Source organism: Stegostoma tigrinum, chromosome 45, assembly GCF_030684315.1.
Source record: "Stegostoma tigrinum isolate sSteTig4 chromosome 45, sSteTig4.hap1, whole genome shotgun sequence".
In the NCBI taxonomy this organism is placed as follows: domain Eukaryota; kingdom Metazoa; phylum Chordata; class Chondrichthyes; order Orectolobiformes; family Stegostomatidae; genus Stegostoma; species Stegostoma tigrinum.
Genome location: NC_081398.1, coordinates 681,715 through 697,237, shown reverse-complemented (window position 1 = coordinate 697,237; position 15,523 = coordinate 681,715). Strand labels below are relative to the sequence as shown.

The window sequence follows — 15,523 nt, the reverse complement described above, 5'->3', positions numbered from 1 at the left end:
AGGGTGATTGACAGGTCACATGGTGATTGACAGGTCACAGTGATTGACAGGTCACAGTGATTGACAGGTCACAGAGTGATTGACAGGTCACATGGTGATTGACAGGTCACAGTGATTGACAGGTCACAGTGATTGACAGGTCACATGGTGATTGACAGGTCACATGGTGATTGACAGGTGGGGAGGGCACGGAGAGGTCAGAGTGTGACCGGAAGTCCATCGGAATACCGGAAGTATCTTGCGGTTTGTGTTTGGGCCGTTAGTCTCGGTGTGACCAGGAAACCCCGCGGGAGGGGAACCGCCCCCCCCCGCCCCCACAACCCCTCCACCCCACACAGACCCCACCCCCCTCATTCCCCCCCCCAACACCCCCCTCATTCCCCCCCCAACACCCCCCTCATTCCCCCCCCCTCATTCCCCCCCCCACACACCCCCCTCATTCCCCCCCCCAACACCCCCCTCATTCCCCCCCCCAACACCCCCCTCATTCCCCCCCCCCAACACCCCCCTCATTCCCCCCCCCACACACCCCCCCTCATTCCCCCCCCAACACCCCCCTCATTCCCCCCCCCACACACCCCCCTCATTCCCCCCCCCAACACCCCCCTCATTCCCCCCCCACCCCCCTCATTCCCCCCCCACACACCCCCCTCATTCCCCCCCCCAACATCCCCCTCATTCCCCCCAACACCCCCCTCATTCCCCCCCCAACACCCCCCTCATTCCCCCCCCCACCCCCCTCATTCCCCCCCCACACACCCCCCTCATTCCCCCCCCCAACATCCCCTCATTCCCCCCCAACACCCCCTCATTCCCCCCCCCACCCCCCTCATTCCCCCCCCATCCCCCTCATTCCCCCCCAACACCCCCCTCATTCCCCCCCCACCCCCCTCATCCCCCCCACCCCCCTCATTCCCCCCCCCCAACATCCCCCTCATTCCCCCCAACACCCCCCTCATTCCCCCCCCACACACACCCCTCATTCCCCCCCACACACACCCCTCATTCCCCCCCAACACCCCCCTCATTCCCCCCACACACACCCCTCATTCCCCCCCCAACACCCCCCTCATTCCCCCCCACACCCCCCTCATTCCCCCACCCACACCCCCCTCATTCCCCCATCTCCCTCCCCACCCCACAACCCACTCCAACCCCTCCCCCAACTCCTGCCCCCCACACGCCCCCTCGACCCACACGCCCCCCTCGACCCACACGCCCCCCTCCCTCTCCGTTTCGTTCCCCTGTCTCTGTCTTTTGCCCTGTCTTTCTCACTGTAGCACTCAGCCTCCACTTTCTCAATTCTCGCTCTTTGCCCTGACTCTGTTTCAGTTCCCACTGCTTCCTTTACTCAGCGGTTACTCTGCCAAACTCTCTCTCTCACTGTGTTCAGCGGTTACTCTGCCAAACTCTCTCTCTCACTTTCACTCTCACTGTGTTCCGCGTTTATTCTGCCGAACTCTCTCTCTCACACTCACTGGAGTGTTTACTCTGCTGAACTCTCTCACTCCCACTGTGTTCAGCGTTTATTCTGCCGTACTCTGTCTCTCACTCTCACTGTGTCCAGCGTTTATTCTGCCGAACTCTCTCTCTCTCTCTCACTGTGTTCAGCGTTTATTCTGCCTAACTCTCTCTCTCACTCTCACTGTGTTCAGCGGTTAGTCTGCCGAACTCTCTCTCACTCCCACTGTATTCAGCGTTTATTCTGCCTAACTCTCTCTCTCACTGTATACAGCGTTTAGTCTGCTGAACTCTCTCTCTCTCACTGTGTTCAGCGGTTACTCTGCCGAACTCTCTCTCTCTCACTGTGTTCAGCGTTTAGTCTGCCGAACTCTGCCTCTCACTCTCACTGTGTTCAGCATTTTCTCTGCCGAGCTCTCTCACTCTCACTGTGTGCCGCGTTTACGCTGGCGAACTCACTCTCTCACTCTCACTGTGTACAGCGTTTACTCTGCCGAACTCTCTCTCTCGCTCTCTCACTGTGTTCAGCGGTTACTCTGCCGAACTCACTCTATTTCTCTCACTGTGTTCAGCGTTTATTCTGCCGAACTCTCTCTCTCTCACTCTCACTGTAGTGTTTACTCTGCTGAACTCTCTCACTCCCACTGTGTTCAGCGTTTATTCTGCTGAATTCTGTCTCTCACTCTCACTGTGTTCACCGTTTCCTCTACCGTACTCTCTCTTTCTCTCTCACTGTGTTCAGCGTTTACTCTGCCAAACACACACTCTCACTCCCACTGTGTTCAACGTTTATTCTGCCAAACTCTCTCTCTCTCTCTCACTCCCACCGTGTTCAGCGTTTATTTTGCCTAACTCTCTCTCTCACTCTCACTGTTCAGCGTTTACTCTGCCGAACTCTCTCTCTCACTGTATTCAGCGTTTACTCTGTCGAACTCTCTCTCTCACTGTGTTCAGCGTTTATTCTGCCGAACTCTCTCTCTCACTCTCACTGTGTTCACCGGTCACTCTGCCGAACTCTCTCTCTCACTGTGTTCACCGGTTACTCTGCCGATCTCTCTCTGTGACTGCCACTGTGTTCAGCGTTTTTTCTGCCGAACTCTCTCTCTCTCTCACTGTGTTCAGCGTTTTTTCTGCCTAACTCTCTCTCTCACTGTGTTCAGCGTTTATTCTGCCTAACTCTCTCTCTCACTCTCACTGTGTTCAGCGTTTATTCTGCCTAACTCTCTCTCTCACTCCCACTGTATTCAGCGTTTAGTCTGCCAAACTCTCTTTCTCACTGTGTTCACCGGTTACTCTGCCGAACTCTCTCTCTCACTGTGTTCACCGGTTACTCTGCCGAACTCTCTCTCCCTCACTGTGTACAGCATTTACTCTGCCGAACTCTCTCTCACTCTCACTGTATTGTGTTTACTCTGCCGAACTCTCTCACTCTCACTGTGTTCAGCGTTTACTCTGTCGAACTGTCTCTCTCTCTCTCTCTCTCACTGTGTTCGGCGTTTATTCCGCCGAACTCACTCTCTCACTCTCATCGTGTGTTTATGTGCTTCACCCTGCTGGCCTCATTTCTCTGTTTTTCCAGAGCTGTGATGAGTCAGTATTTGAAAACACCTTGGAGTCTTCAGAGCAGCTCCCGACATGACAATGATGAGAATTTCATACCATTTGTAACGTAGGTTCTTCCTTGTGTTTTCACAGTGAGATGGGTTTTGGTTCTGCTCATGTCACAATGGGTTTCAACAATTTAAATTTATTCATTAAGCTGTAAACTCAAGTCAAATTGTCATGTTATTTAAAAATAATCAGTAAATCACATAATGTTCCTGTTCCGTATCAATGTGGGAGCAACACATTGTCAAAGGATCAGTGCCGAGGGAGCGCCGCACTTTCAGAGGGTCAGTGCTGAGGGAGTGCCGCACTCTCGGAGGGTCAGTGCTGAGGGAGCGCCGCACTCTCGGAGGGTCAGTGCTGAGGGAGCGGGCACTGTTTTAGGGTCAATGCCAAGGGAGCGCCGCACTGTCGGTGGGTCAGTGCTGAGGGAGCAGGCACTGTCGAAGGGTCAGTGCTGAGGGAGCGCCGCACTCTCGGTGGGTCAGTGCTGAGGGAGTGTGCACTATCGGAGGGTCAGTGCTGAGGGAGTGCCGCACTGATTCTGACGTGTTAGGGCTCCTTGATATTTCTAATGATGTGCCCGTTGGTATGTGGCTCTCTATCAGAAATGAATGAGGCAAACTCTGTCAGTAAGAAATAAATCAAAACGTACTCAGTCAAAGATATAAAGGCTAACAGAATGTATAAATGTAAATGATAGTAACTTCCCTTTTCTTGAAAATGATTCAAATATCCAAAACTGGAAAAAAGAACAAAATCTCTGTACGTTTGGTGAGGTAATTTTAATTCAGAAACCGCAATTACTTGTGCATTTTCCAAATGTTAGTCTGTTGCCAAAGTTATTTTCACACAAGCTGTTGGTGCAGAGATGTCTTCCTGGATCTGTTATAGCTGGCTGAAAGCTCTTTCCTGGAGATTAGAACATAGAACAGCACAGAACAGGCCCTTCAGCCCACAATGTTGTGCCGACCATTGATCCTCATGTATGCACCCTCAAATTTCTGTGACCATATGCATGTCCAGCAGTCTCTTAAATGACCCCAATGACCTTGCTTCCACAACTGCTGCTGGCAATGCATTCCATGCTCTCACAACTCTCTGCGTAAAGAACCCGCCTCTGACATCCCCTCTATACTTTCCACCAACCAGCTTAAAACTATAACCCCTCGTGTTAGCCATTTCTGCCCTGGGAAATAGTCTCTGGCTATCAACTCTATCTATGCCTTTCATTATCTTGTATACCTCAATTAGGTCCCCTCTCCTCCTCCTTTTCTCCAATGAAAAGAGTCCGAGCTCAGTCAACCTCTCTTCATAAGATAAGCCCTCCAGTCCAGGCAGCATCCTGGTAAACCTCCTCTGAACCCTCTCCAAAGCATCCACATCTTTCCTATAATAGGGCGACCAGAACTGGACACAGTATTCCAAGTGCGGTCTAATCAAAGTTTTAGAGAGCTGCAACAAGATCTCACGACTCTTCAACTCAATCCCCCTGCTAATGAAAGCCAAAACACCATATGCTTTCTTAACAACCCTGTCCACTTGGGTGGCCATTTTAAGGGATCTATGTATCTGCACACCAAGATCCCTCTGTTCCTCCACACTGCCAAGAATCCTATCCTTAATCCTGTACTCAGCTTTCAAATTCGACCTTCCAAAATGCATCACCTCGCATTTATCCAGGTTGAACTCCATCTGCCACCTCTCAGCCCATCTCTGCATCCTGTCAATGTCCCGCTGCAGCCTACAACAGCCCTCTATACTGTCAACGACACCTCCAACCTTCGTGTCGTCTGCAAACTTGCTGACCCATCCTTCAATCCGCTCATCCAAGTCATTAATAAAAATTACAAACAGTAGAGGCCCAAGGACAGAGCCCTGTGGAACCCCACTCACCACTGACTTCCAGGCAGAATATTTTCCTTCTACTACCACTCGCTGTCTTCTGTTGGCCAGCCAATTCTGTATCCAGACAATAAAATGTGAGGCTGGATGAACACAGCAGGCCAAGCAGCATCTCAGGAGCACAAAAGCTGACGTTTCGGGCCTAGACCCTTCATCAGAGAGTGGCCTGCTGTGTTCATCCAGCCTCACATTTTATTATCTTGGATTCTCCAGCATCTGCAGTTCCCATTATCTCTATATCCAGACAGCTAAGTTCCCCTGTATCCCATTCCTCCTGACCTTCTGAACGAGCCTACCATGGGGAACCTTATCAAATGCCTTGCTGAAGTCCATACACACCACATCCACAGCTCAACCCTCATCAACTTGTGGAGTAGATTTTGAATTCTCCTTTTGGAATCCTCTATTTGTGATGATGAGATCTTACTTTGGGCATTCAGAATAGCTTTATTTTGCCCACGTACTGGGAGCTCTCTCCAAAAGTCTTGTGCGGTCAGTGATGCCAGGCAAACAGCTTATGTTCTTTACAAATGCAAAGCATTTTCCCTGCTGCAGCCAGGCACTTTTATTTTGCAAAGTGTTCTTTCCAAAAAGCCTATGATACAGATGTATGTCCAGCCAATGATATTGTAAATGAATATTTCAGTCAACACATCTTCATTGCATTTCTCTCTCCGTCCCCCATTTTCTTCCTTCCTCCCTCTCTTCCCCAATGCCCAATCTTTACCCTTTCCCATCTCTTGCTCCCTATCCTGTTGCTTGCTTCTGTGCTCCCCCTATCCCTTCCCTTAACAACACTTGTTCTCCAATCGCTCTCCCTCACATCCTCCCTCCTCTGTGCTCTCTAACTCTTTCTCACCCTACCTCCCACCCGCCTGGCCTGTGTCCAACCTTTGCTCTTCCGGTCTCTCCTTCGTTGTTGTTGGTTGGTGTCAATGTGTGACCTATTGTAGGAGTTCCAGGACTGTGAGCAGATATGAGGGAGAAGCTGAAAGAAGACCGCAGTGCTCAGCTGCTGCCAGGAACTGGGCAGATTCGATGAATCCAGAAGATTCACTGGAGCACACAGTGTGAGTTCAGTAACACAGCTCAAAACGGGAAGTGTCAGATCTCTGTGATTGCACAGAGAGGGTGTGTGAATGTCTGACCCTGAACAAACCTGGGCCGAGCCTGTGAGCTGCCTCTAGCTCTCTGTTACAGCCTCACTCCATGGAGGGTGAGAGTTGTGGTTTCCAGAGAGGGGAGTTCCCCTGGAAGGGGAAGGGGTGCTCCGCCAATCCGCCCGTCCCTCTAACAGCACAGCTGTGGGAGAGTAAAGCAAGATGATTAGTGCATCTTTGGAGGCTGCAGTGTGGGCAGAGAGTTGGCCCAGCCCCAGCTCATTGATTTGAAGCAGGCAATTCAGCCCATCGAATCTACACTGCCATCCCGCCCAGACCCAGCACCCTACCCTATCCCTGTAAATCCACATTGCCCACAGCCAACCCACCCTAACCCACACATCCCTGGGCACTACGGGACAATTTAGCACGGCCAACCCACCTTAATCCGCACATCCCTGGGCACTAGGGGACAATTTAGCACGGCCAACCCACCCTAACCCGCACATCCCTGGACACTATGGGACAATTTAGCACGGCCAACCCACCCTAACCCACACATCCCTGGACACTATGGGACAATTTAGCACGGCCAGTCCACCCTAACCCGCACATCCCTGGGCACTATGGGACAATTTAGCACGGCCAACCCACCCTAACCCGCAAATCCCTGGACACTATGGGACAATTTAGCACGGCCAACCCACCCTAACCCGCAAATCCCTGGGCACTATGGGACAATTTAGCACGGCCAATCCACCCTAACGCACACATCCCTGGACACTACGGGACAATTTAGCACGGCCAATCCACCCTAACCCGCACATCCCTGGGCACTATGGGACAATTTAGCACGGCCAACCCACCCTAACCCGCAAATCCCTGGACACTATGGGACAATTTAGCACGGCCAATCCACCCTAACCCACACATCCCTGGACACTACGGGACAATTTAGCACGGCCAATCCACCCTAACCCACACATCCCTGGGCACTACGGGACAATTTAGCACGGCCAATCCACCCTAACCTGCACAGCCCTGGGCACTATGGGACAATTTAGCACGGCCAATCCACCCTAACCCGCACATCCCTGGGCACTAGGGGACAATTTAGCACGGCCAACCCACCCTAACCCACACATCCCTGGGCACTATGGGACAATTTAGCACGGCCAACCCGCCCTAACCCGCACATCCCTGGGCACTATGGGACAATTTAGCACGGCCAGTCCACCCTAACCTGCACATCCCTGGGCACGAGGGGACAATTTAGCACGGCCAATCCACCCTAACCCGCACATCCCTGGGCACTATGGGACAATTTAGCACGGCCAATCCACCCTAACGTGCACATCCCTGGGCACTACGGGACAATTTAGCACGGCCAATCCACCCTAACCCGCACATCCCTGGGCACTATGGGACAATTTAGCACGGCCAATCCATCCTAACCTGCACATCCCTGGCACTACGGGACAATTTAGCATGGCCAATCCACCCTAACCCACACATCCCTGGGCACTACGGGACAATTTAGCACGGCCAACCCACCCTAACCCGCACATCCCTGGGCACTATGGGAAAATTTAGCACGGCCAATCCACCCTAACGTGCACATCCCTGGGCACTAGGGGACAATTTAGCACGACCAGTCCACCCTAACCTGCACATCCCTGGGCACTAGGGGACAATTTAGCACGGCAAATCCACCCTAACCTGCACATCCCTGGCACTACGGGAAAATTTAGCACGGCCAATCCACCCTAACGTGCACATCCCTGGGCACTAGGGGACAATTTAGCACGGCCAATCCACCCTAACCCGCACATCCCTGGGCACTACGGGACAATTTAGGACGGCCAGTCCACCCTAACCTGCACATCCCTGGGCACTAGGGGACAATTTAGCACGGCCAATCCACCCTAACCTGCACATCCCTGGCACTACGGGACAATTTAGCACGGCCAATCCACCCTAACCCGCACATCCCTGGGCACTATGGGACAATTTAACACGGCCAATCCACCCTAACCTGCACATCCCTGGGCACTATGGGACAATTTAGCACGGCCAATCCACCCTAACCTGCACATCCCTGGGCACTATGGGACAATTTAGCACGGCCAATCCACCCTAACCCACACATCCCTGGGCACTATGGGACAATTTAACACGGCCAATCCACCATAACCCGCACATCCCTGGGCACTACGGGACAATTTAGCATGGCCAAACCACCCTAACCCGCACATCCCTGGGCACTACGGGACAATTTATCATGGCCAGTCCACCCTAACCTGCACATCCCTGGCACTACGGGACAATTTAGCACGGCCAACCCACCCTAACCCACACATCCCTGGGCACTATGGGACAATTTAGCACGGCCAACCCACCCTAACCCACTCATCCCTGGGCACTATGGGACAATTTAGCATGGCCAATCCACCCTAACCCACACATCCCTGGGCACTATGGGACAATTTAGCACGGCCAATCCACCCTAACGTGCACATCCCTGGGCACTACGGGACAATTTAGCACGGCCAATCCTCCCTAACCCGCACATCCCTGGGCACTATGGGACAATTTAGCACGGCCAATCCACCCTAACGTGCACATCCCTGGGCACTACGGGACAATTTAGCACGGCCAATCCACCCTAACCCGCACATCCCTGGGCACTACGGGACAATTTAGCACGGCCAATCCACCCTAACCCGCACATCCCTGGGCACTATGGGACAATTTAGCACGGCCAATCCACCCTAACCCGCACATCCCTGGGCACTATGGGACAATTTAGCACGGCCAATCCACCCTAACCTGCACATCCCTGGCACTATGGGACAATTTAGCACGGCCAATCCACCCTAACCTGCACATCCCTGGCACTACGGGACAATTTAGCACGGCCAACCCACCCTAACCCACACATCCCTGGGCACTATGGGACAATTTAGCACGGCCAACCCACCCTAACCCACTCATCCCTGGGCACTATGGGATAATTTAGCACGGCCAATCCACCCTAACCCGCACATCCCTGTGCACTACGGGACAATTTAGCACGGCCAATCCACCCTAACCCACACATCCCTGGGCACTATGGGACAATTTAGCACGGCCAATCCACCCTAACGTGCACATCCCTGGGCACTACGGGACAATTTAGCACGGCCAATCCACCCTAACCCGCACATCCCTGGGCACTATGGGACAATTTAGCACGGCCAATCCACCCTAACCTGCACATCCCTGGGCACTATGGGACAATTTAGCACGGCCAATCCCACCCTAACCCGCACATCACTGGGCACTACGGGACAATTTAGCACGGCCAATCCACCCTAACCTGCACATCCCTGAGCACTATGGGACAATTTAGCACGGCCAATCCACCCTAACCCGCACATCCCTGGACACTACGGGACAATTTAGCACGGCCAATCCACCCTAACCCGCACATCCCTGGGCACTATGGGACAATTTAGCACGGCCAATCCACCCTGACCCACACATCCCTGGGCACTATGGGACAATTTAGCACGGCCAATCCACCCTAACCCGCACATCCCTGGGCACTATGGGACAATTTAGCACGGCCAATCCACCCTAACCCGCACATCCCTGGGCACTATGGGATAATTTAGCACGGCCAATCCACCCTAACCCGCACATCCCTGGGCACTACGGGACAATTTAGCACGGCCAATCCACCCTAACCCGCACATCCCTGGACACTATGGGACAATTTAGCACGGCCAATCCACCCTGACCCACACATCCCTGGGCACTATGGGACAATTTAGCACGGCCAATCCACCCTAACCCGCACATCCCTGGGCACTATGGGACAATTTAGCACGGCCAATCCACCCTAACCCGCACATCCCTGGGCACTACGGGACAATTTAGCACGGCCAATCCACCCTAACCCGCACATCCCTGTGCACTACGGGACAATTTAGCACGGCCAATCCACCCTAACCCGCACATCCCTGGGCACTATGGGACAATTTAGCACGGCCAATCCACCCTAACCCGCACATCCCTGGACACTACGGGACAATTTAGCACGGCCAATCCACCCTAACCCGCACATCCCTGTGCACTAAGGGACAATTTAGCACGGCCAATCCACCCTAACCCGCACATCCCTGGGCACTATGGGACAATTTAGCACGGCCAACCCACCCTAACCCGCACATCCCTGGGCACTACGGGACAATTTAGCACAGCCAACGCACCCTCACCCGCACAAGGAGAAATCCCAAGCAGACGCGGGGAGAATGTGCAAACTCCACACAGACAGTCACCCGAGGGTGGAATCGAACCCAGGTCCCTGGCGCTGTGAGACAGCGGTGCTTACTAGTGAGCCACCGTGCTGCTCCACGCCAGCTCCAATATCTCACATTTGGGTGGGCATTCCAGCTGCTGCATCTGCACCAGCCTGGCCCAGCCCTCCTCAGGTTACAAAGTGGGTATGGCACCCAGAATTACTGCTCCAGGACAAATGCCCAGAGTCTCTCGCTGGTCGCTCTGTCTGCGTGAGTTTGGGTGCTTGAGTGTGTGTGCGAGCCTGTGTCGCTGTGTGTGTGGGGTGGGGGGGGGAGTGGAGGAACATGTCCAATGTTGCCTGTGATGCCTGGCAGTGTTGAATAGCTGGGTGACACAGGCAGAGTGAGTGGGCCTGGCCTATGTGATAATAGTGTGAAGTTGCAGTGGCTAGCCTGTCGTGGGTGAGTTTGTTGTCCATGGCCTGGCCCAGTGTTAACCCTCCTCCCCACCCCCCTGTCTTACAGCCCTCACTGGATGGAGGTCTATGAGGAGACTCCCCTGCGATTGGTAAGCAGCACACCGGGGATTTCAGGACCGGTCAGCACCAACAGGCTCCACTGCGAAAGGTTTTGTGTTTACACAGGACTGAGGGGAGGGCAGGATTACAGGGGCTTTGGGTTCACTGTTTAGGTGGGGTCCTCATGAGATGAGGTGAGTGCCCCTTGGGAGAAGGGCTGTGCCTCGCTGAGGGAGGTTCTCGGGGAGAGGGGTCTCACTGTGGGAGGATCTCGGGGAGAGGGCTGTCATTGTTGGCGGTCTTGGGGAGAGGGGTCTCACTGTGGGAGACTTGGGGAGAGGGCTGTCATTGTTGGGGGGCTTGGGGAGAGGGGTCTCACTGTGGGAGGCTTGGGGAGAGGGGTCTCGCTGTGGGAGGCTTGGGGAGAGGGGTCTCGCTGTGGGAGGCTTGGGGAGAGGGGTCTCGCTGTGGGGCTCCCAGGGAGAGGGATCTCGCTGTGGGGGTCTCAGGGAGGGCAGTCTCGGGGAGAGGGGTCTCGCTGTGGGGGTCTCAGGGAGGGCAGTCTCGGGGAGAGGGGTCTCGCTGTGGGGGTCTCAGGGAGGGGAGTCTTGGGGAGAGGGGTCTCCCTGTCAGGGATCTAACATTGTTCAGGAATTTTCTCCTCTTCCTCCCTCCCTCCCTCCCTCCCTTTCCCTACCTTTCCGCCTCTACCCCTCTCCCTCCCCCTCACTGTCTCGCTGCTTCTCTCCAAATCTTGGACCCCATCCCCCCCTCACTCTCTCCCTCCTCCCTCCCTCTTGTTCCTTCGTTTAAACTTGCCTGTCTCCATTATTCTCTCTCACCTCTTTCTGTATGTCTGTATGCATTATCCCACTTCCTGTCCCCCCCACTCCCTGCACACCCCACTCCCTGCACACCCCCTCCCTGCACCCATCCACCCACTCCGTCTCCACCCCTCACTCCCTGTCTCCACCCCTCACTCCCTGTCTCCACCCCTCACTCCCTGTCTCCACCCCCCACTCCCTGTCTACTCCACATTCCCTGCCCTCCCACTCCACCCCACACTCCCTGCCCATCTCACTGTCTGCGTACCCCACTCTCTGTACCCCCCTCTATACTTCTCACCCTCTCTATGCCCACTTACCTTGTCTATGCTCCCCCCTGCCCCCACACCCCTCTCTCTACACCCCTATCCCTATATCTCCCACCCACTTGGTCCCACCCCATCTTCCCCCTCTCTTATCTCTCTTCCCCCTCCATCTCTCTCTCTGCACCCTCCCCCCAGCAGCTCAGTAGTCATGTTGCTCAAAGGCCGAGGGACCAACATGATCTCGACCATCACATGCCGTCCCTGAGGGAGCTGCCATCCCCGAAGGAGCTGTACGGGAGGAGGAAAGGGAAGAGGAGGCTGCCCAGTGAGAGACAGGCGTTGTCAGTTCTCTATCACCTGGAGGAGCTCAAGAGGAGGCAGGCCGGGATCGATCAGTACAGACGCTCAGTCACTGGCTTTCTCAGATTGTCACCCCGACCCTCTCTCCCACGCCCCACACTCCCTTCACCCCTTTCCCCATTCCCTGATCTCCCCCTCCTTTCCTCCCCCCGCTTTGCAACTCCCCCTCCACTCCCCCATTCCACCTCCTCCATACCCTGCCATTCCCCCCCCCATCCTTCTCCTCCCTCACTCCCTCTCCTTCCTTGCCTCCACTCTAAACCCCCATCTCGCTATCCTCCCCCTCCTATTTCCATTCTGATTGCAGCCCTGCAATCCCCCTGCACCTCCATTATGACTGTTCAGAATTTGTGAGGGCTTTTGTTGCTTTTTAACTGTAACATCGTTATGCCCTCAGATTGAAAGCTCTGAGATGGAGTGCTGAGAGATCACAGTGTCAGACACAGGACGGTGAGCAGCTGGAGGGTGTCAGGCCAGAGGACCAGCTGACAGTTGGGACCAGTATTGGAGACTGTCTGACCAACACTGACCTGGAGGACAGAGAGCTGGTAATGACCGATCATCGGAGGAATCTGATTCTGTGTGCACTTCCCACAGTAACCGGTCAGCAGCTTCATACATTAGCCATAGGGGCATGAAATCACTGGGAAGTCATGAACTGAAAAACCATGGGAACATTCCTAGAATTGGTATCGAGGGATTGCCACACAGTCGGAGATATGATATTTTGGGTAGTGTTAAATGATGGAAACTAAGCTGCTTGCTGGTTACATCATGCAGCATCAGTGAACTCTAGTTTTGTAAATCTCAACTTATTCGCATGCCCAGGTAGACATTAGGGCAGCAAGGATCCAATTATCTCTGAAGACCAAGAGACAGGATGTGAATCTGTCAGTCTTAGTACCAACAGATATAATTGTACATTCACACTATTTTATACTTTATTAAGGACAGTCTTCCTTGTATTATTTGTATCACAGTCAAGGTTACAGTCAGTGCATGACATCAATAGATAATGTCGAGGCAGCTTCACTCTGTATCTAACCCCGTGCTGCCCCTACTGTGGGATTGTTTGATGGGGGGGGGACAGTGTAGAGGCAGCTTCACTCTGTATCTAACCCTGTGCTGTCCCTACTGTGGGATTGTTTGATGGGGGGGGGGACAGTGTAGAGGCAGCTTCACTCTGTATCTAACCCCGTGCTGTCCCTACTGTGGGATTGTTTGATGGGGGGGGGGGGGGACAGTGTAGAGGCAGCTTCACTCTGTATCTAACCCCGTGCTGTCCCTACTGTGGGACTGTTTGATGGGGGGGACAGTGTAGAGGCAGCTTCACTCTGTATCTAATGCCATGCTGCCCCTGTCCTGGGAGTGTTTGGGGGAGACAGTGTAGAGGGAGCTTTACCCTGTATCTAACCCTGTGCTGCCCCTGTCCTGGGAGTGTTTGATGGGGGATAGTGTACAGGGAGCTTTACTCTGTATCTAACCCCGTGCTGTCCCTGTCCTGGGAGTGTTTGATGGGGGATAGTGTACAGGGAGCTTTACTCTGTATCTAACCCCGTGCTGTCCCTGTCCTGGGAGTGTTTGATTTCCAAATTCAGGTTTCACTTAAACAACAGATAAGTCTAGTTTTGGATTGGTTTTAATTGGTTCTCCAAGAAAGACACGTGAATGTGTTTTTATTTCTCTTTCAGAACTTGTGGAATTTCTTTTTGTTTGTGAAATTTCTGGCTTTTGTTTTGAGATTTTTTTTGTTTGAAGTGACTGCTGCTGGTGGTTGAGCCCAGCTCTGAATTGAGGATGTGTTTTGTGACATGTGTTCATGATGAAAAGACATTGCGATCTCTCTCTCTCTCTCTCTGTCTGTGTCTGCAGTTTTTCCAGCCCCAGTGGAAGTTTGGAGTTCCAGACCACCGCCTCATTCTAAAGGATACGCCAAATCTGGCTTTTTACAGAACAGAGGCTCAGGAGAATTCACAGCCTTTCAGTTTCCTGACAGAGATGGCACAGGAGGACAGAACTTTCTGGAATGTGAAGCACTGTGCTGAGGAATGATTGCAGAATGGGTCAGGCGAGAGCATGCAGTGAGATGGTTATCCACCTCCTTGTTAATGTTATTTCTATTTATTACAGCGAGTCTCGGAGGCAGAACGAGGCTTGATGGGTTCGTGCATTGTCTGTGCTTTTCTGATGTTACAGTAAAGAAATACCTTTGGAAACAGAGTGATCTGGTCTGGCTTTCTCCATGGTTCCTTCAGAGAACAGTAGCTGGGGAGAAAACAACTCTCATTCTCCCCTCACTCCGAAACAGCCCCGACCCTGCAGTACCCCCACCCCAGAAATAAATCACGGTCCTTGCAACCCCCCCCCACTTCCCCTTCCCTGTAATTTCCCCCTCCCATCATATTCTGCAATAAACCTTCCCTATCTTCCACCATTCGGTGTGCTCTCCAGGACCTTTCCTCAATCCCATCGCCAGCTCCTCCAAAGCTGCTCCCCCTTTCCTGAAGGGTTTCCATGTTGGTCTGAGTGGCTGGAAAGGTGCAATTTTTATCTTGTTATGCCTTGGCCTTTTTGGTTCATTCAGCATTGATGCTTTTGGAGAAGGAACTTAGGACATAGGAACCAGGAGCAGAAATGGGCCATTCAGCCCCTCGAGCCTGCTCCCCCATTCACTTAGATCCTGGCTGATCTTTTCATGGACTCAGCCCCGCTTACTATCCCACTCACCTTAACCCTTAAGTCCTTCACTGTTCCAAACTCTCTCTCTCTCTGCCTTAGAAACATTCACTGAGGAACCTCAGTGAGGAATTCCACGGATTCACAACCCTTTGGGTGAAGAAGCTCCTCCTCAGCTCAGTCCTAAATCTGTTCCCCCCCGTTATTTTGAGGCTATGACCCCTCCCCAGTGAAAATAACCTCCCTCCCTAAGAATATTTAGCAATACCTCTCATTGCTGCCAAACAGGATGCCACATTTGCAGCTGGTTGATCTTAAGCTACCCTCTCCTAGCTCCTGTTAAAAGCTGTCTTTCGCAATCCAACTGGCAGTTTGTAGCCAACTCTGACAGCATCAGCCCAGCATTTTATTAATAACAACAAAATTAATTAACTAAATGCTTTTGATTTTTTCTAACCTGTATTGTGGCATGTCGAGTTCCTATTTGTTTTGCTGTCATTGAGAATGCGCCCTATCGCTTTGGCA

The 15,523-nt window shown here is 53.1% G+C and overlaps 1 protein-coding gene across 1 annotated transcript; it reads left to right on the top strand.

The window, feature by feature from the left end:
- The first annotated feature begins 214 nt into the window (after nt 1-214).
- LOC132207348 (uncharacterized) lies at nt 215-14,494 on the top strand. Its single transcript, XM_059642697.1, has 7 exons — nt 215-243; nt 3,041-3,130; nt 5,925-6,041; nt 10,880-10,922; nt 12,161-12,357; nt 12,720-12,870; nt 14,195-14,494. Exons 2-7 carry the CDS (start codon nt 3,048-3,050, stop codon nt 14,372-14,374), a joined length of 771 nt encoding a protein of 256 aa, XP_059498680.1. The 5' UTR covers nt 215-243; nt 3,041-3,047; the 3' UTR covers nt 14,375-14,494.
- The last annotated feature ends 1,029 nt before the right edge of the window (nt 14,495-15,523 follow it).

Bases quoted from the DNA above. Each gene is read 5' to 3' on its own strand.
- LOC132207348 (XM_059642697.1), top strand. From the start codon at position 3,048: ATGAGTCAGTATTTGAAAACACCTTGGAGTCTTCAGAGCAGCTCCCGA. The intron at 10,923-12,160 runs GTAAGCAGCACA...TCCCCCCAGCAG, and splicing joins AGGAGACTCCCCTGCGATTG to CTCAGTAGTCATGTTGCTCA. The intron at 12,871-14,194 runs GTAATGACCGAT...CTGTGTCTGCAG, and splicing joins ACCTGGAGGACAGAGAGCTG to TTTTTCCAGCCCCAGTGGAA.